Source organism: Ailuropoda melanoleuca, chromosome 5, assembly GCF_002007445.2.
Source record: "Ailuropoda melanoleuca isolate Jingjing chromosome 5, ASM200744v2, whole genome shotgun sequence".
Taxonomy (NCBI): Eukaryota; Metazoa; Chordata; class Mammalia; order Carnivora; family Ursidae; genus Ailuropoda; species Ailuropoda melanoleuca.
This window is the reverse complement of record NC_048222.1, coordinates 42232598-42258211: the sequence shown is the minus strand read 5'-3', so window position 1 is coordinate 42258211 and position 25614 is coordinate 42232598. Positions and strand designations below refer to the sequence as shown.

At 54.9% G+C, this 25614-nt stretch overlaps 1 protein-coding gene across 1 annotated transcript in view; it reads right to left on the bottom strand.

The window, feature by feature from the left end:
• Positions 1 to 25614, bottom strand: part of IGDCC3 (immunoglobulin superfamily DCC subclass member 3) — a 38921-nt gene that overhangs the window by 12825 nt on the left and 482 nt on the right. Inside the window, exons 2-3 of the mRNA XM_034661702.1 lie at positions 25544 to 25613; positions 22989 to 23294 (exon numbers count right to left, since the gene is read on the bottom strand). Of these exons, the coding sequence (XP_034517593.1) occupies positions 22989 to 23294; positions 25544 to 25613 (376 nt within the window). The remainder of the gene's footprint in view (positions 1 to 22988; positions 23295 to 25543; position 25614) is intronic.

Here is a 25614-nt window from a genome sequence, read left to right as displayed (position 1 = left end):
TCCCTATTCGGTGTGGAGCCTGCTTCTCCCTCTGCTTGCTGCTCCCGGCTTGTGCTCATGCTGTCTGTCAAATAAATAAATTCAATCTTAAGAAGTAATCATTTAAAATACTGATTACAAGTTCAAATAATATTTTAAAGACTTGGTTCACAAAAATGCAAAAAACCTTATTAATAATTTAAAAATGATCATTATATGGGGGCACCTGGCTGGCTCAGTCGATACAGCCTGTGCCTCTTCATCTTGGGGTTGTGAGTTCAAGCTCCATGTTGGGCATAGAGATTACTTTAAAAAAAATAATAATAAAAAATAAATAAAAAGTAATGATTATATGTTGAAACAGTAGTTTAGATATATTAAGTAAAATAAAATTGATTAAAATCAACTTTGCCTGTTTCTTTTTTTTTAATAAACGTGACTCCTAGAAAATCAGCTCTGTGGCTCATATTCCACTTCCACTGGATAGTGTTGCCGTAGAAGAAAGTTTTGTTCTTCGCACAACAGCCCTTCAAATACTTGAGGTCTGGGTTGTTCCCCGAGAAACATCTTCAGAGGTAAAACACCCTTCACTCCTTCAGCCACTTGTGATATGAAAGGACGTTCCGATGCCTTGGGCCCAGAGACCCTCCTCTAGTCAGGGTCTAGGTGTGCAAGGCCCCCTTAGAGTAGGGCATCTAGAAAGGGCCAGAGCCCCTTGGGGCTGGTCTGAGCCTTTTATCAGCGGAGGACCTTGAGCAGATTTCAGCCGTCAGCCGCAGTGAGTATCCGTGTGCTGTCCAGTATGGTAGCACCAGCGGCATATGGTCATTTAAGTTAAAATTATATCAAATTGAAAAATTCAGTTCCTCCGACCTACCAGCTACCTTTCAAGCGCTTAAGAGCCACAAGGGGCTACTGGCTACATTAAGTGGCGGGGGGGGGGCACCAATAGAATATTTGCATCATCACAGAAAATTCTACTGGACAGTGCTGGCCTAAATCCAAGACGAGGCCTCAGACCCCGAGCTGCCACCCCCCTTCCTCACCACTTGCAGCACTAGCCCGGCATTGCCCCTGCCCTAGCACAGCCTCCGCCCTTGGTCCGGTGGACTCAGACTGAGGATAAGGCCCATATTTGATCACACCCGAGGGCTAGCACGCTGCGGGACGGAGAAGGCCTCACACAGCAAGACGTCAGCTGCTAGGGGGGAAATACTGGCTGAGAGCTTTTTGAGGTAGTGGGACAGTGAATGGTACGGCTCTGGAGTCCTACAGGGCTACATTCAAACTCAACACCGCCACTCTCAGCTGTGTGACCTTGGGCAAGTTACTGCACCTCCCAGGGCCTCGACTTTGTCACTTATAAACTAGGGAGGGTAGCAGCTCACATTGTCAGCCGTCGTGCTAGGGGACCCAATGAGATATGTCTGTAAGTGCTTCGCACAGAGTAAATCCTTGCTAGCGGGCGCTGAGGGAAAGTAGTGCAATCTTGAGTTAAAGGGAGCTGAGAAGTTACGGAAGAGGACAGTAGGCTTGTGGGGAGAGGGAGTAGAAGCTGTCTTCTCCAATGGGGTGGCCCTCTTCCCTCAGAGAAGCTAAAGCCCAGAGAGTTAGTGGTAAGACCGCAAGCCCTCTAGAGAAGTGAATAAAGACAGAATCCGCAAGGCCTGGATGGTGAGGGGGCAGCCAGGTATAAACCAAGCTCAGCTTCTCCTGTCTCACTGGTGCCTGGGGCTTCACAGAGGCCCCAGTAGGCGAGCTGTCAGCTGGAAGAGGCCATTGGGTAATTGAGGCCTTGATTTCTCTAGTAAAATGTTTACGAAGCCCATAAACTCCTGTCTTTACTGGCCAGGCTCGCTCCGGGGGATGGATGTGGCTGAGGTGTAGGAAAGCAACTGCCAAACTCAGGCACCCGAGGGCTACACCGGCCCCCCGCCCAGACCCACCAGGCACAGTGACCCCTGGAGGGCAAGGAGGCCAGCCAAGTCCTACCTCAAACGCTCTTTAAACTCCTCAAAGCACTTGTAAATGTCCTATCTCTAAACTCACGCAGGAAGGAGGGAGGCGGTGGCAGAGAACCTTGAGTCCTGGGGATTTGCTGCAACCCCCAGTGGGATCTTGGTCTTGTCCTCGGGGTTATCTGGCCCAGGCTCACCTTCCCCAGCATGCTGTCCCTGTCTCCCTCCTATCTCAGTCCCCACATTTCTCCTGACTTTGGCTCTGTTGGGGAAGAACCCCCCACATCGATTATCCATTGCCATTTGGGGTGGGGGAGAGCATGAACTTAGAAGACCTGCATGTACTTCTCTGAGCCTCCAAAGGGAAGTCTGAGAGTCCAGTTAAGGTTCTGAATCCACAGAGTATGTTTTGGGGCTGGGGGCGCTCCCGGGGTTGGGTGTTGGATGGATGTGGGTGGAGTGTCTGCTTACACACAGCCACGGAGGACAGTAATGTCTCAGAGGCCGTGCTCGGCTTCACCGGGGGGGTGATTGATTCCTCTAGGACTTTGCCCAGTGACCCTGCTCTGAGAAGCCTCTGGATCCCTTTGTCTGCCTCCTCTCCTCCTCAAGCCCCTTACCCCCTGCCTCAGCCCTGAACCCCAGCCCCTCCCACTCCAACAACAGCTCACCACGCCCCCCAGCCCCAATTCTAACACAAAAGGCAACTTTGTCTTTCAAGTCAGCAGCCATAAATCCACATCGCTCCCCTCCCTCCTGGCAGCCATCTCTGACAAATGGGGGCCTGGTTGGGGAGAGGTGGGGGGCAGTGGGAGGCCAGCCTCAGCTTGGGAAAGTCCTTGGATCCAGCTGCCGGCCCGCTGTAGGGCTGGCGAGCATCGAACCTTTATGGCCTGATCTTTGATTCCAGTGGACGCTAAGGCCCGAGGCACAGCTGCAGGGGAGGCAACCTGGGGCTTCTCTGCACCTCTGGGCTGGGCTTTTTATGACCCAAGAAGAATAAAACCTCTCAAAGCCCTACTTTTAATGATTCTGCCCATAATTCGGGGGCTCCAGGTCTTCCTCCAGATCAAGCCATGAGCTCCTCCTCTCTGCACCCACCAGCCTCTGGTGGGGACAGTGTGCTGGGGGACAGTCAGCACACCTGCCTTCTGCAGCCTGGGGGATGTGCCACAAGGCGGGTGCCTACTGCTCTCCTTGGTGGCCCCTTACACATTCAGGGACCCCTGTGACCACCCTACCTCCCCCACTTCTAGGTTTTCAAAAACATTTCAAATATTTTGCCCTGGTTTCATCCCATATGTCAGGCAAGGAGTCAGAGGATGTGTCCCGGTTTGGCGTGTGGAAAGAGTCACCTGTTGTGTTTACACAGCAGACCACTGAGCCCACTCGAAGCATTCATTCGACAGATACTGACTGCTAATGTGTTCGAGAGGGTGCTCTGGCGCCCCAGGAGCAAATGCCTCCCATCCCCCAGGCCCCGTCCTTAGCGGTCCTCCCCCCCCCCACCGTCCCCAGCTCCTAAGAAATATCAGGAGGGTGAGAGCACAGGGCCAGGATCCCGGGTACTATCACAGTAGTAACTGCCCCGTGGAAGCCACTGGTGGCCAAAGGTCACATGTGACATCGGCATAACCCCAGCAAGTGGGTACCGCTGCCCCTCCGGGGTGCAGGGAGGTTATGTGACACAGCCAGTGACCGACGCTACGGCAAGCGTTCGAACTTCGAGCTGTCTAGCTCCACAGCTGGGGCTCTTTCCCTGCATCACGACTCGGGTGGGATGGGGTGGGCACCGGTATTCAAATGCTTAGACGGGACTGAGGACGCCTGCATACGTGCTCACAGAAAAACACAACATCCTCCTATTCTCAAAGCCTTAGGCGCACCAGGCCGACTCAAGGTCAGAGACACCCCACGGCAGAGCAGGCTTCACTGGGAAGGAACCCCCCAGGGCTTGAGTGCCCCTGAGGCAGATGAGCACCTAATAAGATGGTGTTACCGCCCCACTGAAGTCTCCTGAGTTCTACGAACACAAGTGTATAAACAAGCCAGTTGCTGGACCCAGGACAGCGCTTCCCTGAGGATTTCCAAACCAGCAGTCCAGGACACCCAGCCTGGAGGCTGTCCGATGTGCCTTATAAAACATTTTCCTGGTTTGGGGCGGGAGGGCAAAGCCCTGTGAAATACCAGTGGCTTCTGTGGGTTGAATGGCGGGGAGGAGGAAGTGCTCAAGGGAGGGGTAGTTGTGAGATGGACTCAGTCCCTTTCCTGACTGGATGTATGATCATGATCAAGCCAAAGCCCCTCCCGGCCTCTGTCTCCTACTCTGTAACATGAGGGAGTTGAGTCGGACAGTTGTGAAGGCTCACCCAGGGTCAGCCTTGGAGGCACATTTGCTTCCAAGCACGCCAGCCAGGGGGACAGGGGCCGGGGCTAGGAGCCGACTGGGGAATCCCTCTCTGCCTTAGACTTGAGAATGTCCAGGCCTAGCAGAGCCCCTCTCCACAGACTGCACGTCTCTGCCCGTGTCAGGGTCACCAATCTTCCTTGTGTCAACCTGGCCAGGCCCACACATCCTTAACTTCCCGTCGTTCTGGTCAAGACACCGGATCTCTCTCACCTCCCGGAAGGGCGTCTGGTTAAGCGGCCCAGGCTGGAGCTATTAAGTAAATTGCTTTCACATGACCATGAGGACAACTCAACAAAAACAGATACTTCCCCCAAATTTCCAGAGTCATATATTAGGATTTGTAGGGACTAAGACTGCAGGGGTCCGGTAATGGACAGGTGACCTGGGATCGTGCCCACCTCTGTCACAGACTCCCTATGTGGCTTTTCAGTTCCCACCTTGGTATTCTCATATGTAAAATGGAAGTGGGGCAGGGTAGACAAGATAATCTCTAAGGTCCGTACCAACATTAAGATTCTAGGATAACTGGGTAAAGTAGTCCCCTCTGCTTCCGTGAAAGGACCCTCTCCCATTCTCAAACCTTGATCTGGTGTTGTTTTTGCTCATGGCCTCTACAGAATCTGTGGGGGCGCAAAACCAAACCACAATAGATTAAGGCCTGCAGTCCCCCCACCCCAACAATATTCCAGAACCAGCCTCATCTGTCTGGGGACAGAGGGAGAAGTACATTCCGTAAGAGGATACCAGAGTTTCCTGGTTGATATGGGGCTGCCAACTCTTGGAAATAGACTTACTTGCCCTCTAGGTGTCAGAGGTCTCCCAAAGCCCTAGCAACCATCTTCCATAGAGGGTTTCCAAAGCTTTCCCATAAATTCAAAGGAGTCACCACACCCACCCCTAAGCTCTTCCTCTCCCTCTCTTACTCATCATCACACGCCGGCTGCCCAGGCTACAGACAAACCAAGGGGTCACCGCCGCATCCTTCTCCCTACCCGCCCCCCCCCCCGACCAACTGGTCACCAAATCCCAGTGTATTGTCTCTTCTGCATCCCACTGCCTTGGCTTAGGCTCTTGTTACTTCGGGTGTTTCTCTAATAGCTTCCCCTCTCCAGCCTTCCCACTTGCAGTCCTCCCTCCCTCTTCTTCCCCCATCCCAAGGCCATAATTAATCTTCCTAACCATCTAATATGATCATTAAACAACTTTGGTGGTTCTCCATTGCCTTGAATCAAAGTACTGTCCTTGGGATGGCATTCGAGATCTTCATTATTAGATCCGGTTTCATCTTTCTAGCCTCAAAAGCCAGCTAATTCGGCCTTCGGGTGGTTTGTACTCTGACCGTGTGAGACAAGTTTGCCTTCCCTGGAATATGAGAGATAGATGCTCACACTTACATTTCTTTACTTCTGCTGTCCCCCGTGCCCGGAACATTTTGCTCCTTTCTCTAGCAGAACCCCCATCCTCCACATCTCCCAAAGGAGGCAGAATGAATTGTGCCTCTCTCCTTGTCCTTATCTGTATTAGAGCCCACTGTTCACACATCAATTTGCCTTCTAGCCTAGAAGGCCCTTACTGGCACAGAACAGTCCACTGTACCTTTCTACCTCGAGTACCTAGAACACCACGAGGTAAATAGTAATTCCCCACAAATTGTTTCCTGAATGTTGACTTTAAGGGTCCTATGGTTGGGGGTGGAGTGGGGTGGGGACTTCCTTCCCCATCATCCTCTCTTCCACGCAAGTCCCCATCCCACCACAATTCATTCAATGTCTGTTTCGGGGCAAGTTACTCTCTACCAGAGTCTCAACTTCCGCAATGAAAATGAAGCAGTTAGACTGGGCCACCGTTCTCACACCGTTCTCACACTAAATTATTCTGTCGCAGAATAATTTAGGAGGCCGGGTAACAATGCAGATATCTGGACTCCACTGCCAGAGATTCAGAGCCTTTGGTCAGGCGCAGTGTTCAGGAATCTGTATCTCTACTAAAGCTCACCAGGGTGTCTCAAATGCACAGCCCGGATTGGGAACCCCTGGTCTGGCAGGTTCTTGAGAATCTGATCTTCCCTAAGGCTCCAGCATCCCGTAAGGGAGATTCTCATCCCAGCCTGCATCCCCCCCGTCCGCCCCGCCAAGCTTTGCGCGAGGCCGGCTGGTCCAGGCGGCGTGACGGCGATGCCACGAGGCTCTGAGTGGGCGGCGGGCGGGTAGAGGAGCGTGCGGGAGCCCGGCCCCCGCGGGGCCCCCGTCTCAGTCCCCGGCGGGCGGGGTCAGCGCCCAGAGCCTGGGGCCCTGAGAGCCGCTCTCTCGGCGGCAGAAGTAAGTGGGACCATCTGCTCCTCTCCTCGGAGGTCAGCGCTTTGTGTCAAGCTCCCATCCCCCTCGCTCCTCACCAGCCCCCCCCCTCCCCTGTGCCCTCTGACTCCCGGGACTCGAAAGAAAGAAGCCCTCNGGCGGGCCGGGCGGCTCCCGAGGGAGGCAGCGCCGGTTCCCACAGCCGGCCGGGCCGCCGGGCCCCTTTGAAGTGGCCGCAGCTGCACACCCCGACCCGCCGCTAATCCCCGCGGGGCGGGCGCCCTCGCCCCCCCGCATAGCGGTAGTGTCCGCGCTGAATGGCGCTGGCTAATTACCTCGCTCGCACCGCCGCGGGTGAATGAGAGAATCCGGCATTGTGCGCGGCGAATGGAGAAAATAAGACAGCCATTGTCCTGACACGCCAAACGAGGGTTTGATGTCGCTGGGGCGAGCGAGGCACCATTTTCCGCCGCCCCCTCCCCCCAGCGGCGCAAATTCCCCAGCTGGGCCCGGCCCCCGCGGCCCGGGGAAACTGAGGAAGCCGTGCTGGCGCCACCGCCCCGGGCCCCCTCCGGCCCCACCACCCGCTCTTCACCTACCTTCTCCACCCGCGGGTTCCTAGGGCGCCTACTGGGCTCGCCCAGCGATGTCCTCGACTCCGAAAACCAAGCCGGGCCCTGTGCGCACCAGCCTGATGAGATGTTGGGAACACGTGAGACAATTGGCACGGGAGCCACAGCTGTGTGCCACCAACCCACGGGGCTGGGGAAGTTCGGGGGATGGTGGGAGAGGCCAGTACAGAAGGCAGGAGAGGAAGACCCGGGAAAGAAGGGGAAGGAAGATGAGCTGGGGCGAGCCTGGACCGATGGAGGGACTGGCCTCCCCAGGGAGGAAGAGGGAAACGGTTGGAAAGGGGAGGTCCGAATTATAGAGGGTCAGGATGGGGTGCCTCAGGCACTGAGCCCACTGTTCTGATCTAAAGAGGGGGTGGGCTGATGGGCAAGCCTGTATCTCCAACCACAGGCCCGAGGAACGAGGAACCTGTGCTCAGCATCAGAAACCCTACTTGGCCGGGGCAAACTCCCCCCACCTTTTAAGCACGAGGATGTAAGGTGGCTCAGCTTAGAAATGAGAACTAAAGGAAATCACTGGGCAGATGGACAAGCTGATGAACACACTCCTTATGCATTCAGTAGATTCTGTGGGCTCTACCAGGCTGCCGTCTCTTTATCCTCACCACCAAATAAGGCGGGGGGTTTGTTTTATTTTGTTTTGTGTTTTTTAGAGGGGAAGGAGCAGGAGATTACAACCTTCAACATCAGGAAGGGTCTTATCTTTCTATGCCTGAGCCCTTGGCTCAGAGGCAGGTAGGCACAAGACAGATGCTCCTTGAGATTTGTTGATTTGAGAACTGAGTGGCTTTAATATCCCTCAATTCCATATATCCTTTTCCTGGAAGCACGCACCTCCTAATCCCTTCTGAGGGATTCTTAGATTCTTTCTGCCTAAAGGAAGAATGTTATACACATGTTCCAATGCCCTATCAGGCTTATCAAATGATAAAAGGGTCTGGTCTGTTGCTCTGATCAACAGTAGGATGTGGGGCTGAACCAGTAGCCTTAGACAGCGCCACTGATTGGATGCATACTGTAAGCTCTTTCTGAGACTGCAATCTTCTCTGAGTGATCACAACTAGATCATAAACCTGTTACAGGCAGCCCACAGCCAGACTCTTAAGCAGGACCAACCATCTACCTACCCGTTCACCCCTTTATTTGTGAATAAAATTAAAGAATGGAAAACACTCGTTGAGCCAAAATTCTGCCTTGCTCTGACCAACCAACCATATTTAATGGTAATAAGCATTAGCTGTCAAGGACAGGAAATTCTAGGTATAGCTCACTGTTTTTCTGACTCAGTCCTGAATCAGGGTCTAATCTAACCCTGGTCCTACCCTCAGATGTGGTCATAATGTGTTTTTCTTTATAATTCTCCTGAATCTTTATCTTAGAGTCTTTTTCTTTTGCCTAAGGCTCTAGAACCTTAAACTTGCTAGGCGCCACAGCACCTGCTGGGGTTGACTTTACTCCCTGCTTAGGCCAATCTGCCTAGTTAGTTGATCTGCCTAGTTAATTGGTTTAGAGAACAACAAAACAAAAAGATAAAGCAGACCTGCTGTGGATGGGGTCAATGTGGGAGGCCTGGAGCCCCTCCAACCCGGCCTCCCTCTTTCCCCATCTCCAGCCCCTGTGCCCCCTCCACAGACCCAAGGTCTCTAAGGAATGATGCTTAAAGTCCCCTGATCTCGAGGAGAAAAGGATTTATCCAAGGAAACAAAAGGTAGTTAGTAGCAGTTAACTAACTGGAATTTAAAAATTGGGGGGGAAAAAAGGTAGTTAGTAGCAGACAACAATCATTCTAATGCTATACAGGCTACCAGCTTCATTTTAAAGACTAAAATGACCATTCAAACAGAAGCTACAAACAGAATTATTACTATATTTGTGCCCTTACGGTTTGCCCAGATTTCAGTCAGGGTGCCTGAATGTCTAATCCCCAGAGAAATTATACTTTGGAAAATGACCCCCTATTCAAAACCGAGAGGAGGCTCCAGGCCCAAATTAGAGACTCACTACTTTTAACTGAAAAGTGGTTTTGAAAGAAGCCTATTTCTCTTCATGTCTCTTCCTTCCCCAAACTGAACACCATAAGCAAGTTTTAAAAATGCTCCATGGGTGAGAATTCTGACAGAAAGATAATGAGTATAATAATGATGGTGTGCTTCCCCCCCCCCTTATCCATTCCCACAGCAACATGTGAATATCCACGGCAGGCTTTGTTATCATGATATGACTTTTTAAGATAACAGGAAGGCTGGCACGGACATGCAGGGGTAGCGCTTCCAAAGGGCTCACAGGAAGCTGGAGGGCAGAGGGATGCTGGTTAGCATGGAAACTGGCCTGGCTTGTTAGCACTTTTGGGGGTGAGACCACTGGTCTGGGATTCTAGGACTTTCTCCAGCTTGCCTGGGAGGGTGTCCCACCCCGAGGTGCCTGAGTACCAATAGCCATCTCTCCTGTGCTGGCAAGACCGAGGTCTGAACTTGCCAGGCCAAGCCCTTCCCACTCAGCACTAAGGAGGAGCTCCTGTGGTTCAGCCGATTCCCTCCCCTCCCCGAGGTGGCCGGCAGCGGGAGGTGGGAAGTAGGAGGTGGCCAGTGGCGGGACCTGGGAAGTAGGATGTTTCGAGGAAGGGAACAGAATAGGGAGAGAGGGGTGTCCTTTAAGACCAGAAGAGGCTGGGATGGGAGACATAGGATACAGTTAGATGCAGACAGGACCACTCTCTGCTCCGGACAGTAGGGTCAGAAGCTAGCTGAGAATGGCGTAGGTAAAACCACACCTGTAGGCCCTTGAGGAATAATTTCTGACATAACTTTGTCTGCCTTTCTCCAACCCAGGCTATCGGGCCCCAGAGGAGGAGCCCCGAGCAGGCAGGAGGTATTCCTAGCTTCCTGTGTCACGTACCCATGGCTCCCCCTTCTCTCACGCCCATCAGGCACCAACTCCAGGCCAAGCACTGTGCCCGGCACCGAGGATGCTCAGAGGGCCTAAGCTAGCCCCTCACCCCAAAGGGTTTACAGACCAGTGGGGAGGGACAAACTATACATTCATTGTCCCAGAAAGGACCGTGTCTCCAGATTCGCCCCACCCCCCAAAAACAAAGCTGAGCATACAGCCCCATGAACACTTCTTTAATTGGTGTAATAAAAGCTACATCATTTCATTTCAGGAAAGCCTTGATCTCGTCAACGTTACACTTACCGGCTTGCTTGCAACTATCTTGATTTTTATCACAGTTTGATGGGAAAATGACTGATTTGAGAAGCAAAACCAGAAACACAGGAGAGCAGGAATATCAAATAGACTCAATCGTCAGGCTCATTTTACGTGATATTACTGGTGATCTGACACCCCGGAATCAAGAATATTCTAATCCAGTCTGCAAGGGAGACTAAATGAGAGCTTCTCCGAGGTGCTTGAGGTGTGAAATACAATTTTAAGGGACCTCAAGAAATTAGGGTGAAAGGAATCATTGCAGAAAGAGGGGGACGTTCCAGATAAGCCAGGATGTAAGGGGACAAACAATAACCCAAAAAGGGGGATGAGGAAAAAACAAACCAGATGTGAAGATGGCAGAAAAAGATCCGAGAATTGTTTGTCACGAGCCAAAGACTGGATTTCAATTCCCTAAGATCCTGGCTCTGAGTTAGAGCCCAAATCCCATTATGCCAATCAGCATGTTGGAAAGAACATCAGACCCCTCTGTCCCAGCTCTGTATCCCCAAGACTTGGGGGCAAGGCCTCCTCTTCCGGGCCTATTTCCGCTGCAGCGATATGAGAAACATGGGCAGGAGGGTGAGGAACAGGAAAGGAGAATCAGGGTGAATGAGCAACGCCTGGAGAGCTCCCCCATTCCCCACTCCTGTCTGCCCTGGGGTGAGAACACCCCCAAGCACCCATCCTGATGTTCAATTCTGCCCTTCCGTAAAGGCTCTCGGACCCTCTCTGCTTTCTTTCCCTCCTAGAGCTGGCCTGTTTAAAGATTGGCCCACAGACTTTAGCTCCGGCCCTGTGTCAGAAATCCCCGGCCTACACCCCAAGCCAATGGGGACAAGGGGGTGGGACCTCCAGCCCTCCGCTCTCCGGCTCCATCTTCGCGCCCCAGACCAGCTGCAGGCTCCAGGTCGATAGGCGCGAGCTCCTAAGTTCCCAGGTAAAATGTCCCTTCCTGTCCTGGCCGGCGCAGCCCAGGAGCGTAGTGCCCCCGAGGCACCGAGTCCAGGAAGAGAACACCCGCACACTCACAACGTCCGCTCACACACTAGCACTCACACCCGTCCTCCCTCGCACCCACACAGACACATAGGGCGCGGAGCCTCAGCAGCCAGCGACTGCGCGGCGCGGGGTTAATTGAATGCACATTGATTCTGCCGCCCGCCCGGCCCGCCAGGCCCCGGCCTGGGCGAGAGGCTGCCGCGCTCCGGGCCTGGGGCGGGTCGTCCCTCCTCCCGCGGCCGCTCGTGACACCGCGCTCGGCCCGGGGGCGGGGAGCCCGTCCCTGCGCGCCGCCGGGCTTCCCCGGGCAGCCGGGCTCCTGGAGCGCGCGCCTCCCGAACGCCGCGGGGCGGGCTCGCAGTCCCGCGATTCGGGACACGTGCACGGCCGGCCGGGAGCGAGGGAGCAAAAGCAGGTGCGAGCAAAAGCAGGTGCGAGCAAAAGCAGGCCGAGGCCGGGAGCTGTTCTGCCAAACTTGGATCCTGACATTTAAAAAAGGAGGAGGCCAAGCCCAGCGCGCCAGGAGAGCCCGAGAGAGAGGGAGCTGGAGGAGAGAGCTGGAGCGAGCCTGGAGTGGGGAGCTGAGGGGAAGGGTTGGGAGGAGGGACGCTGTGCAAGACAAAATCGAGTCAGTGTCTCCGAACCTTATAAGTAAGAAGGCACGTGAGGAATTTTTTAATCTGGTGCTTTTCACACTACCTCCCACCTATGAGGAAACTGAGGCCAAGGTGAACTGACAGGTCCAAAGTCACACACGGGTGAGCTGAACATCTTCACTGTAAAAGCTAGAGGTGGGATCCGGGGAGGGCACAGAAGTAAGCATGATGGTGTCTGAGTCAATCCACGACCCTCAGTAGTGGTGGGGAGGCAGGAGGTGTCCCCTCCAAGCCAGTCCAAGCCAGGCACCTTGGGTGGGGCCCTGTCTTCAGGTCTCCCCCTCCCTCCAGCTTCCTGCCCTGCTGACGCCAAAGCCCACTAAAGCCCCAATAAAGGGTGCCTCCTTTGGTGGCCAAGGGGTGGGGGGAGTAGGCCCCAACACCCCACAAATGCCTGAATCCTACTCATTCTCTCCCCTTCAAAGACCAGGCAGGGCAGCGCTCCCTCCCCTTTCCCACAAAGACAGACTGAGGCCCAGCAGCTTTAAGGGGGGACAGAACAGCTTGAACCCAGAGCTGATCCTCAGTGCAAGTCTGTCTGCATCCTGCAGGGGCTCCTCCTCCTTGAGAGTGTCTGCAGTCCCACCACCGTGCCATGGCAAGAGCAAGTGGGGTTTTATTACAGGTGGGGTCTGGGGATACATTCCAGGTTGTCCTTGATTTCTCCCCACAAAATTGTGGAGAGGCTTTGCAGACACAATCCCAGGTGGGAAGGGGCTAAGTTGGGAGGGGGACATGGACGCATGTCCATGGCAGGCAGGGCCACAGGCCAGAGCACATGCCCCAGGAGTTATCAGCCTCCCCAAACTAAGAGCCTTCAGGCTGGGCATGGGGGCAGGAATGGAGACTCGCAGCAGAGGTCAGGTTGCTGGGGAGCGACTATGAGGACGCCCTGAGCACCCAGGGTTGCTGAGGGATCCCAAGAGGATGTGTTTCGTGCTTCCCAGAAGTACAGGTCCCCTGTTTCTGGCTGTCACCCCAAGACCCAATGCCCGCCCTGATCCAAGGATCCCAGCAAGAACTGTCCCCCTGCCCTTGCCAGTAAGGCCCCCTGCACCCTTCTAGCAGGCATGGCCTGCCCCTCCCTGCTGGGCTGCTCAGGTTACCAAGAAGCCGGCTGCATGTGAAGCCTGCCATCCAACCCATTGTTCAGTGGGGCCAGGAGGGCAGGGGCCCAAATGCAGACCCCTCCTCCAGGTTGGGGTGGGGGCAGATTCTCCCAGCCACCCCAGCAGGCAGGGACCACGGCCTTGGGTTGTGGGAGAGAGGCATCCAACTCCAGGAGGCCTTAGGCCACCTTGCCCAGGCAAGGGGACGGCACAAGGACAATCAGCAGCCTGGCTCGGGTAGGCTGATTATGGCTCTTTTTTACTCCTCCTCCCCCGCCCAACAGGACCCCTGGGGAGAAGGATCCTTCTCTAGCCACACCAGTTCTCTCCTGTGATTTGTTCTGAATTTTCAAACAAAGAGTAATTATGACAGATGTGGAGCAATCAGCGTCATTATGCGGAAACAAGAAAGGGAAAGGGAGCTGAGGGGGCCCCACGGGGGAGGGAACTTGTCTTTCCTCCTCGGGAAGAAGCAACTCCCACCTCTACCGCCAGCAGCCCCAGCACCCCCTCAGCTTCCTTTCCTGCCAGGAACCTGTATCCTTCACTCAGGGTAGGGCAAGCCTTCTCAATGCAGAGCCTCCCAGCCGAATGGCCCTCCACACTGTGGGCTCCGGCAGAGGCTCGGGGTGGGGGTGGCATGTAGCTCCCACTCTGGCCAGGGTTCAAGGCTCTGCTCCCGACACTCCTCATCTCCACCCCGTATGTGCCAAGGTACCCAGCTCTGTTTCTGAGGCATTAATTCTGATTATGTTCTCAAGGGACTCTAGCCCCCTCTAAAGACGCTCAGGCCATTGAACTTTGGGTCAGGCAGACCTGGGTTTAAATCCCAGCTTCCCTGCTCACACTGTGTGCCCTTGGGCAAGTTAATTAACCATTCTGGGCTTCTGTTTACTCATCTGTAAAATAGGGCTAGTAATACCTATTAATGGAAATGTTGTGGGAATTAAGTAAATTAGCACATCAAGGGCTTAGGACAGCACAGCCCCATATTACTAGGAAGACTTCAACGAGTTAGTTCAGTGCCAGTGCCAGCACATAAGTGGACCTCGAATCACAAGGCTCAGCATCCAACGCGCTTTGGAAGCTTGGAGGCCCTCTGAAATAGGCCATGGATGTCAGGAGCCCACACTCAGCGTTCGCTGGTCAACACTCACATCTAGAACCGCAGCCACAAATAAAGCCTGGGGCAGGGCAGGGCGCAAGAAGAACAGAAGTGTGTGTATATGTGCACCGGCTTCCCCTCGGTGCTGGGAGCACACAAAAAGATCCCTCCGTTCTCTGACGGAGAGGCATCAGGCAGGTGAGAGGTATGCCGCAGTGGAGAGGCTCTCTTACCTGCCCAGGCTGGAGAGCTAGCCATGTCCTTGGGCAGGTCACCTACTTGGGGACTCAGTTCTCAAGTCTGTAAAGTGAGAAGCTTGGACCAGATGAGCTCCAAAGTTCGTCCCACTGCTCTGGACGCCTGTGGTCCCACTGGAGGCTGGGAAGCCCTCCGAGGTCCCAGCCAGACAGGGATTTGAGGGTTCTTTTGCTGCAGCCTGCAACTGGGAAAGGGCAAGGACTCGGTTCTCTCTCTCTCTCTCTCTCTCTCTCTCTCTCTCTCTCTCTCTCTCGGTGGTCTGCCCCTCCTCTCCATTTAGGTGGTCTGGTCTCTGTCTGCCCACCCTAAGGCCCTGGAGCCTCTCGCTGGTCCCCCCCTCACATTCCAATGGCCTTGGGGCAGCAGCCAGACCAGAAAGTCCAGTTCCTGTCCATTATCACTGCTCGCATCTGTACTGCAACCCAACACCAGCATTCACCAGCATTCCAGAGCTCGGCCTGGGGCTGCCCCCACCACCCACCGTGGTCAGTGTCCGGGCTCAGAGACAGGCCCCAAGCAGGCGCCAGTGTTCTCAGATTCCTCCCAAGGAAGGTCTGCCCCCAGGCGGCTCCCGCTAGCTGGGGACGCCATGGACCATTTCCGTGGGGGTCATCTTTGAACCTCACCCTCTGTCTGTCCTCTTCTTATCTCTTTGCTCTGTGCCCAGGCCTGAGCTCACCTACATTTGCTCCTCAGAGGGTTCTCTCTCTCCCAGCACAGCGGAGGATGGCGGGCACAGAAGTTGCCATGATTGGAGAAACAGGTAGGAGGAAGGAGAGAACGGTAGAGAGAGGAGCTGGAGAAAGGACAGGGCATGCGAAACAAGGGCTGAGGGATAAAGACAAAGATGCTAAGCATGGCCTCACAAGAAGGCAGGGGTGGAGGGCAGTTTGTGGGAGAGTGTCAAGGGAACCCAGATCCAGAGATGGGATAGAGAAAAGTGTGTGGGAGAACCCTTTGCATCAAATTTTTCTCCCCCTGCCTGAATCAGGTGGCTGGCTGGCTGGCTGGCTGGTAGTAGCTCCATACTCCCCACTCCCTCCCTCTCCCTGGGGCCTGGGGTCTGGCCAGGAGCTCCTCCTGCTTGCCCCTCTTCAGACCTTTGCTCAACCCCTGCCTTTCCCCCTTCACTGGTCCTAGCAGCATGTGTCCAGGCACCTTCCTCAGGAAGCCACTGGGACTGTGCCCATCTGTCTTCTGTCCTCCCCTTGTATGTGAGGGCAGTCACAAAGCCTCATAAATAAATAAGCGTATGGCATCGACTCCCAAGGTGCTCTGGCCAGGACCGCACGCCCGGGAGGGAAGCCCCCACCCTCCACCAGTGACCTAGGGCTTGTCTCCCTCTCCTCCCACCTCAGCTGGCTGCATAAGTGTCAGTCCTTGCGGGACCTAAAAATCATCTGCCACCGCCTCTTGCCCTGTGCCTGCGCCGTCCACTCTGGACTTTCGGTCTGGCCACAAGGCCCAAGGGAAACCCTTGGAGAAGAGACGGACCCCACTCCTGGGCCCCATGCACCTCCTTCAGGCACACACCTGTCTGCTCAGGCCTCCACACGGGTCCACGTGGCAGCACGCACACGCTGCTGGTCTCCACATTCCCGGTTGAAACAAAGGCTATGGCCGGAGAATCTTAGGGTGCCCTCGGAGATTTACACGACACAGACATTTTTGGAATCACTCGGTCCGGTCTACACAAAGAGAGCAGTGAGCTGTTTGGTTTTCCATCCTGCGTGCCCTTCTGTTCCATTCTACTTTTTTAAAGCCCGTGTAGAACAGCCTTCAAGCTGCTGTGAAAAGTTTCTCTCTCTCTTACACACACACACACACACACACACACACGCACGCGCGCGCCGGCAGGGACTCTGGAGAGAAGAGGGAAAGGCAATACAAGAAAGCCAGGAGTGAAAAAGTCCTTTCTCGCTGGGGGTGGGGAGGGGACAGGGGGTTAAGGGGGGCTGGGGGCCTGTTTCATTTGCAGGCTGCAAATGCCTCTCCTATTCACGGGCCCACATTCCCAGCCAAGGCGCCGGGCCACGGACAATGCCGGGAACAGGAACAGAGGAGATTTGCACATTGTGTTCAAGGGGCCAGCTGGCTGCCTGCGACAGTGGAGCCAAGGTGTGGGAACCAGAAGCATTCGACTTCCACATTCAAGTCCTGCGGGTGGGGGCGAGTGGGGCCCTCCCCCCTCAGCCGGGGCCAGCGTGGCTAGGGACAGGGGGCCTCCCCCAGCCGGGGAACGAAGTCCAAGGCAGGAGACCCCGAGACCCAGGCCTGAAGGGTACCAAGCACTTTGGTCTCCGCTTCACGCCCCATCTGGCGAGGAAGAGTCTCTGTTCATCTGGAGACAAACACGCAGCAACAGCCGCCCCACGACCGTGCCCTGAGTGTGCTGTATTCCCCTGCCGATCTGCCCCACTCACAAGCTTCTGTTCCTTTGAGCTATGCTATCAATTACAAAGCCAGGAGACACACACACAGAGAGAGAGAGAGAGAGAGAGAAAGCAAAAGAGAAGCAGCAAGAGAAACAAGAGAGACAGAGCTTTGCACCCGGAGGGCCACATGTTCATTTAGTTTTTACCAAGCTCCACAGGCAGGGGACGTGGGAAATACAAAGAGAAGCCCTTTAGGAGCTTAAAATCGAGTTGAGGAGACAGATGGAATATCCAGCCACAAAACAGTTACTTAACAATGTAAGCAGCCATCGCTGACAGGAAGGCTGAGCCTGAATGCCACAGACCGCAAATACTCCCCGCCTTACAGGGGGAGAGGAAATTACTGTAAGCTAAGTGGTCTTCGGGGAGGGAGGGATCGGCTAAGGGACAAACGGGGGCAAGAGGAGACCGGGAAAAGGCCGCGCCAAGGCAAGCGCGTCCCAAGGAAGGGCTGCATGGCAAGCAAGCCTTCACACCTCAGGGCGGAGAGAACCTGAGTCCAAGCACCTGCTCTTACAATGAGGAAAGCAAACCCTAGAGAGCGTGAGTGATGGCCCAGAGCCACACAGGACCCCCGGCGTCCAGGGAGGCCCTTCCCTCACACCTCACAGCTGCTCAGGGGTGTCAGAGGAGCGCCAGGGTGGGGTATGGACCGGCAGGTGAAAAGGGCCTGACCCTCACGCATTTGCCCCTGACTCTGGGTTACGCACAGGTGAGCTGCCAGCAAGGAGAGCCGGTCTCCGCATTGCCAGCCGCTCCTCACACTGGTGACACGTCCGCTGTGACACCTGCTTCCTGCTCTACTCCGTAGGCAGATATGTGAGTCTGAGAGGCAGTGGGGAGGCTTCCTCAGGGCCACCGCAGCTGAGCTGCCCTTCAAGGAGGAGAGAAAAGCTTGGGCTCCATATGCCAGGCCCGAGTGTCCAGCCTCCAGGTGACATAGGCCTCTGGGGTTCCCAGCCACCGCGCCAGGAACCACTTCCCTCCACAGCCCACTGCCCTACCCTACACTCCAGGGTCCCCTCAATACACTGAACCCCCACACACAAACTGATCTCCCCATTAGCTCCAGCCCATGGTTCCCTGCCACCCACCTCCGACCTGGTTCCTCGGATCTGTGTCCAGACCCTGATCGCAGACAAACACAACCACGGATCTCACTGCTGAAAGCGGGTTCCAGAGTAGCTGGTTAAACCGCTTTCCCTCAGACAGGTTGAGAATGATTCGGACTTTAGAAGTGGGTACCTGAGGGCCTGAGAAGTCAGTGGAGGCAGGGGGAGACTCCCCCTTGCCACACCCCCAGCCTCTTTCTAGGAGTCTGGGCTCACCAGGGGCTTTCCTGGAATAGCCACAGGAGGAGCTTAGCACTTCGCCTTTCTCAGAATAATAATGCTAATATTCAAGGGACCCTTTCTAGGTGCCCTGCACTGTGCTAAGTTCTTTACCCAGACTATCACAGGTAATCCTTACAACGTTCTTTGTTGGTAAGTACTATTTCCAGCATTTTGAAGACTCTGAGAAGTTAAGGGGCACCTGGCTGGCTCAGTCGGTAGAGCATGCAACACTTGATCTGGGGGTGATGAGTTTGAACCCCACGCTGGGGGTAGAGATTACTAAAAAATAAGTAAGTAAACTTAAAAAAAATAAGTGATGTGTAAACAACTTGCATTGGAACTTAAAAAGATTAAATAAAAAAAATTATATATATAAAATAAAGACCCCAAAAGGGTAAGCGACTTGCCCAAGTCCATCGAGGGGGGCATATTTGCTTCTGCAGTCCACCCTCACAGCCGCCGTGGGGCCCACCCAGCCAGGACAGCCCCACGCTGGGAAGGAGGCATCCCGGCTCCTTGAGAACCTGGCCACCGTCTAGACAGACTGAACCTCACCCTAAATGAGGGGCCAGTACCTAGCCCTGACACCACTACTTAACGACCATTTTCTAGAGGCCAAGCCCCCTGTGCCAGGTTTTTACACCCAATCACTTCATTTCATCCGCCAACAGCCCCGACCCGCCGATGGGGTGTGACTGTTTTTCAGTTGAGGGCACAAAGGCACAGGGGGGTTAGGAACTCACCGGTGAGCAGCAGGGACCTCACTGTGCCGTCGTGGGCTGGGGGTGGGCTCTGCCCTAGCCCCTGTGGGCCAGCAGCAGCAGTCGGCGTCGCCTGGGCTCCAGTGAGACACGCAGACCCCCAGGCCTTGGCCTAGACCTGCTGACCCAAAATATGAATTTTACCGGGCTCCCCAGGTACTGCATGGGCACAGCAGAATTTGAGCAGTCCTGTTCTAGGCCACTTACATCTTTGCTCTGATTCCCCAAGGGGCCTGAGACCAGGAAAGGCAGGGCAGGGGCTGAGGGCGTCTGCCAGAGGGGAGCTAGCGGTGGGCCCCCCAATCACCCCCCCTCCTTGTATCTAGCCCATCTTTTTTTTTTAAAGATTTCAGTTTTGGGGCGCCTGGGTGGGTCATTCAGTTAAACGTCCCACTCTTGATTTCAGCTCAGGTCATGATCTCAGGGTGGTGGGACTGAGCCCAGTGTGGAGCTCACTTAGGATTCTCTCTCTCAGGGGCACCAGGGGGGTGCAGTCGGTAGAGCATCTGACTCTTGGTTTGGGCTCAGGTCATGCTCTCAGGGCCCTGAAATCAAGCCCTTCCTCTTTGGGGTCGTCCAGGTGCACAGACTTGAACAAGGATGAGTCAATGCACCTGTTCCCACCAGGTTGGGTGATGCACACGCCCCCCTCGGAGTGCTCCAGAGGGATGGCAGAGGGTCTCACAGGCCAACCCAGCTTCAGCTCATACTCTGAGGCTTGGCAGAATCCCCAGGCCCTCCCAGGAAGGAGTTAAAACAGAACAAGTTGCTCTCTGGCTCCAGTAATTCCACTCCCTGGTAGATTTCCCTGGTGTACTTCCTCACCGAATCCCAGTGAGGGAGAAAGCTGGGGGCTGGGAATGGAGTCAGGCAGTTTGCTTTTGCTGGCAATGTCAGTAAAATCACCTTTAAATGAAGAATGAAGTATTGGCTCCCATGTGCCTCCTATGTACTAGGCGAATCGTGGGGTGTGTCAGGCCTTACAACCAGCCCACAACAGTAGGAGTATATGCACATTTCACAGGTGAGGAAACTGGCCCACAGAGAGGTTAACTTGTCTAGGTCTGTCTCATTATTAACAAGTGTCTCAGTTTGCAGCCTCCAAACTATAAGCACATGGGACTTCAGGGCAGAGAAACCAGACATGCTAGAAGCATGAATACTCTTAGGACCCTGAGCCACTCTGTCCTAAAAAGGAGATATTGGGAACCAAATCCCCCAAGGAATCAGCCAGCATTGTAGCCCAACCCGGTCAGGCCATCTTTCAATGACAGCATCTGAGACCACTGGGGTGGAAGAGGGGGCGTTCCTAGCTGTTGCCTCTGGCCCAGAGCTCAGATGCCCCAGCAGGACTGCCCCCACAGACCCGGGCCCCCGTGTGCCCCACTGGCGAGTCCACTGGGTAGACCGCGTGTCTGTGAGCAGTGCTTAGCATGCCACCTCCCTGTCAGCCCCCAGGGAGCAGGCAGGAGAAGCAGGGGCTCCGGAGGGCTCCTCGCACCTTTCAGCACGGCACCCTCCCATGTCACACAACACCTGCGGTGCCTGTGGCCACACGGGCAGGGAGCTGTTACCAAAGGAGAAAACTCGGGCGGCTAATCAGCTTTGGAGGTTTCTAGGGACATCGGCTTGTGAAGTGAGAAAAGGAGATCCAGCCACCCGGTTGCTTGGTATCCAGGCATTCCCCCATGGGGTCACAAGCCTTGCAGGGGAGAGAGAGGCCATAGCAGACTGCGGTGTTTAGAGGCAACCCCCCAGCTGTCCCCAGGACCCCAAAGGATTAACCAGGCTGACCTCACCCACTGGCCCTTCCCCCAGCCAGAGCCCACAGCTGAATTTCTTATAATGTAGGGGTTTAAGGAAACCAAACATCTTGAAGGTATTACCATTTATAGAAAAGCACATTTACAATTAGCTATATATAAACTCCTGGGATTTATCTCCCAGAATTCTAGGCTGGCAATGCAGGGACCAGTGTTGACACAAGCTAGGGAGAGTGTGGGGGTCCTCTCCCTGAGAAATCTCATTTCTCTCCACGGCAAATCTTCCTGGGGGCCCCACCCTGCGTCCACATCCACGCTTCTCTTCCTCACACCCGGCCATCTGCTCAGAGGCTGCACCAGCCTTCCCGGCACCACCAAGGGCTGGGGGTGAGGGGTCGCTGAGCCAGAAGTTATTCGGTCTCCAGGTCCAGGGCTGCCTCCCGGAGAGCTCCATATGGGGGCCTGAATCAGCCTTCTTTAGAACAAAGGGGCATCTTAAACTCAGTTGAGAGGACTCCTGCCTCAGAACGATTCATCACTCACCAGCCATTCTGAGCAACTGTGCAAATGCCCTCAGAGCCAGCAAGAAACTCGCCGGCCATCAGCTGGGGAAGTGGCAACATGCCATAGGAGTTAAGCAGGAGAGGTAGGGTTCCAGCTGCTAGACTGCAGTCTGGCTCCTCTGCCTACCGCAGTGTCATGGGATCCCTCTAAGTCTTAGTTTCCTCATCTGCCAAAGGGGGGCAAAGACTGCCTATTTGCCTGGGCCACTGTGATGACTGAATGAAATCATTCATGCAGAACACTGAGACAGGGGACCCAGCACACAGCAAGGGCTTGGTAAGTGTTAGCTGGAATTACATCGGGCAGCTGGGTGGCTCAGTCGGTTAGGCAGCTGCCTTCGGCTTGGGTCATGATCTCGGAGTCCTGGGATCGAGCCCCATGTCACCTCCCTGCTCAGTGGGGAGCCTGCTTCTCCCTCTGCCTCTGCCCACCTCCCATCCCTGCTTGTGCTCTCTCTCTCAAATAAATAAATAAAATCTTTAAAAAGTAGAAGTATTACCAACACCTTTAAGGCGTGGCCTCTTTAAGCAGCGTCTTTAAGGGACACTCCCCCAGAAGTATGAAGTTGTGGGGTAGAGAACACTTACCACTTGCTAAAACTTTTGCCTTCTCTCAAGAGCAACAGTTCGCAAGCATGACACACACCCCGCCCCCCCGCCAGCCTGCCACCTTCAAGATTCACAGAGAATTCGGGTTTACACGCCACAAACGTGCACAAATTAGAGAACAAACAGAATTTTTGCAGGACAGGGCAGTAGAACACAGCCATATTCTCATCACAACAACTGGCGGTCCATCAATGTGAGCAAAGCACAATTCTAGAACCGGAACACCCTGCCTGGCCCTTTCTCTCCCATGCAAAACACATCAGATATCAAGTCACCACAAGGTACACTTTAAATACTCGCAATTTTATTGTCAATTATACCTCAATAAAGCTGAAAATTTGTTTTAAAAGTCACATTAGCATGAAGGTGAGTGGGAGTAATGTCATTGTTGTGATAACCTTGAAATTAATCTACCATGTTTTTTGTAAAACGAATAGTTGACGAGCTTCAGAATATCATTATCCTACCCAAAAGATTCTAAAGTCAGCACACAATTTAAAATTGCATGTAGCCAAATTACACTTCAACATTCTCTTAAATCACCCATAAAGCATGACAGTTGTTTCTTGAGACACAAGAATCCTGCTCAATGAACTGGGACAACCACAGTATACAGCCACGTGGAAGCTAACACATGCTGACCCAAGAGTTGATAAAGCTGGCCCTCTTTCTCCCTCCCTCTCCCCCCAGCCGTATGTGGCTATATTCTCGTTGAATCACAGTCCAATCAATTCAATGAGCACAGGCTGTAATTCCACCACCCCGAATGACTACTATGTACCTCTCAATGACCCATGCTGAGAAATGAGTCCTCCAGAAGGCTGCAGAAGAGGGAACTGCTTCCCCTGCCCCCAACCCCTGGGCTGACCCTGGATCCCCAGCCTGGGGAAAAAAACAGTAAGGGGTGTACACTTACTTGCAGCCTGGATTCGAGCCTTCCGGCTGACCACCAGCCCAAAGCGGTTCTGAGCCACGCACTCATAGTCTCCCTCATCGGAGGGACTGCCTCCCCGATCCAGCCGGAAGTGATGGATCATAAGGGACCCATTGGCCAGCAAGGTGGAGTGGGTGCTCTCCAGCAGTTCCACCCCATTTTTCCTCCAGGTGATTCTCACTGGAGGGGTCCCCTCCACCCTGCAGCCCAGCACTATAGGCTGCCCAGGGACTGCGACATCATCACTTGGCTCCATAGCAAATGCCAGTTCGGCAGAGTGGCCAAGACCTGTATCGGGCAGGGGAGATGGAAGGAAAAGGAGAGGTTAGTGTGGATTGAACAGACAGGAAGAACTCCACATACAGGCGTCCCAAGTTCCCTGGATCTGTGCACCCAGCCCGTCTTTCAGTAATGTTAATAGAAATCTCTATTATATATAGAACTTTATGCATTACAAAGTGCTGTCTTATGTAGTATCGTTCTCAACCAGCAGACCATCTCAGAGATTATTTGTACCATTTCCTCTTTTTACAGATAAGGGAACTGAAGCCCAGAGATAATGAAGCAACGTGTCCAGGGTGTCACAATTAACAGTTACAAATCTGAGATCCAAAAGTAAGACTGATTCTAACACAGCTGCTGCCACTTCTGATCACTCTGGCTGAACACCGAAGCCTCACAGACTTCCAGGGTGTGACCTTAGGCAAAGTGTTTAACCTGTCCTAGCTTCCCAGTCCTTGTGTGTTTAAATCAGAAACATAACGTAGCTTGTGTCATAGAGTTGTTGAACAAGATGAACAGACTCAGAGTGACCATGAAAACAAAGATAAAGTGAATTAGTAAGAAATCATTGCTTATTTTTGCTGGCAAAACCATCTGAGATCTTGTCTGATGCCGGCAGGGAGCAGGATGTGTGAGCCCAGTAGCAGGTACAGGCTAGGCTGTGGGCCAGCCCTACTGCCTCTCCCCTAAGATGCTCTGGGTTTTGGTTTGTGCTGATTGGTTTGCCTTTGACATAAGGAGAATTGAGGGGTACCAAGCGTCAACTCAGCTTTCCCAAAATCCAGGAAGAGCCAGGTTTCTAGAATCCTTACTCCCAGCGACCTCACCGCTCCTGTAGAACAAAACCAACTGGAAGAAGAGAAAGGGAACGAAGAGAGAGGGAAGAAGGTGATCCGGCAATCAGGAGAAGCCCGACAGGAAGGACAAGCACTCCAATCCCAGGCGTGATGCCAAGTCCCCAACTTCTCCAACGAGCAACTTACCAGACCAGTTACAACTTCACTCCGGGAGGAATGAACACACCTGGTCTGAAAGGGCAGCCACAGACCCCTCGTCACATTTCCAGGGAACTAGCGATCCTGGAGCTGGCCCCTCCCCCAACAGACCAGCGCCCTCCCTGGTTGGGGGAGATGGAAAGTGGGTGGGGAGAAAGGCGGAGGGGGACTGGGGTTACCGACGATTCCCCCAGCCACAGGGATATGTAATATTTTAAGACATTTGAGGGTCACAACCTTTCAAACCCCTACCCACCCTTCCCCTGCCCTGCGTTTCAGGTGCTTCAGCCCCCAACCCAACCCCGGTAGAGCAGTCGAGGGATAAAGTTTCTCCTAGATGCGGACGCGATATTCTGCTCCTCCGGAGCTGAGAGGAGAGAGAATACCGCCTAGACGAGTGTCTGCTGAGAATCTGGGGTGGGAGGGGAAGGGCCTAGATGTGCGCTCCTCTCCCGTGGGATGGGCCCATTAGAGCTCCTGAGGGAACAGGGTGGTGGTGACGGAGCCCTGGGCAGCAACGCGGGCAGGCCCCCAAGCCTAGGGCCAGGGGCACTCTGCCAGCGCACCCTCCGGGGACCGGCAGGCACGTGAGCGTCCCCACCGCTCGCTCCCTCTCGGTCGGCTTCTCTTCCCCTTCCCCAGCTCGCGCGGCCTCTCTCGGGTCTCCGCCTCCCTCCGCGCGGCCCGCCGGGACTCTGCCTCCTCCTCTTCCTCGGTCTCCGCCGCGCACTCCCGGTGCCAGCCCCAGCTCCAGACCCGGGACGTGCCCCCTCGGACCCGCCTCCAGCCCCCGGTCGGCTGCGTTCGGTGTCGGCCGCCTCGGGCTTCTCTGGCCCACCGCCGGGCTCCGCGCACCCCTGCCCGCCCCCTCGGACGGGACTCAGCCCTGAGGTGCCCCCCGGCTCGTTTTCCCTTCTCCCCAACTCCCGCCCGCCCGCCCGCCTAGCTCCTGCTTTGCCGCGCTCCGTGCTCCTCGGTCCGGGCGCGTCCTGCCCGAGTCCTGGAGCTTCAGCGCACTGAGCCGAAGTCTCTCCTCGGGAGCCGCGTCCTCAGCATCCCCCTGCCGTCCCGGCCGCCGGCCTCCGGGGCCTCTCCCCGGGCTCCGCCCCGTCCCGCTCGTCTCCCCTTCTCGGACAAGTCCCTCCCGCCCCCGGTCCGCCCGCAGGTCCGCGCCGCTCTCCCCAGGTCCGCCCCCTCGCGCCCGCCTACTCCCTTCTCGCCCTTCCTGGGGCTCCGTCCGCGGCGGCCCGGGGCGCTCACCGTCGCTCGGCGCGGGCAGCAGCAGCGGCAGCAGCAGCGGCAGCAGGAGCCGGCGCGGTGCGGCGCGCAGA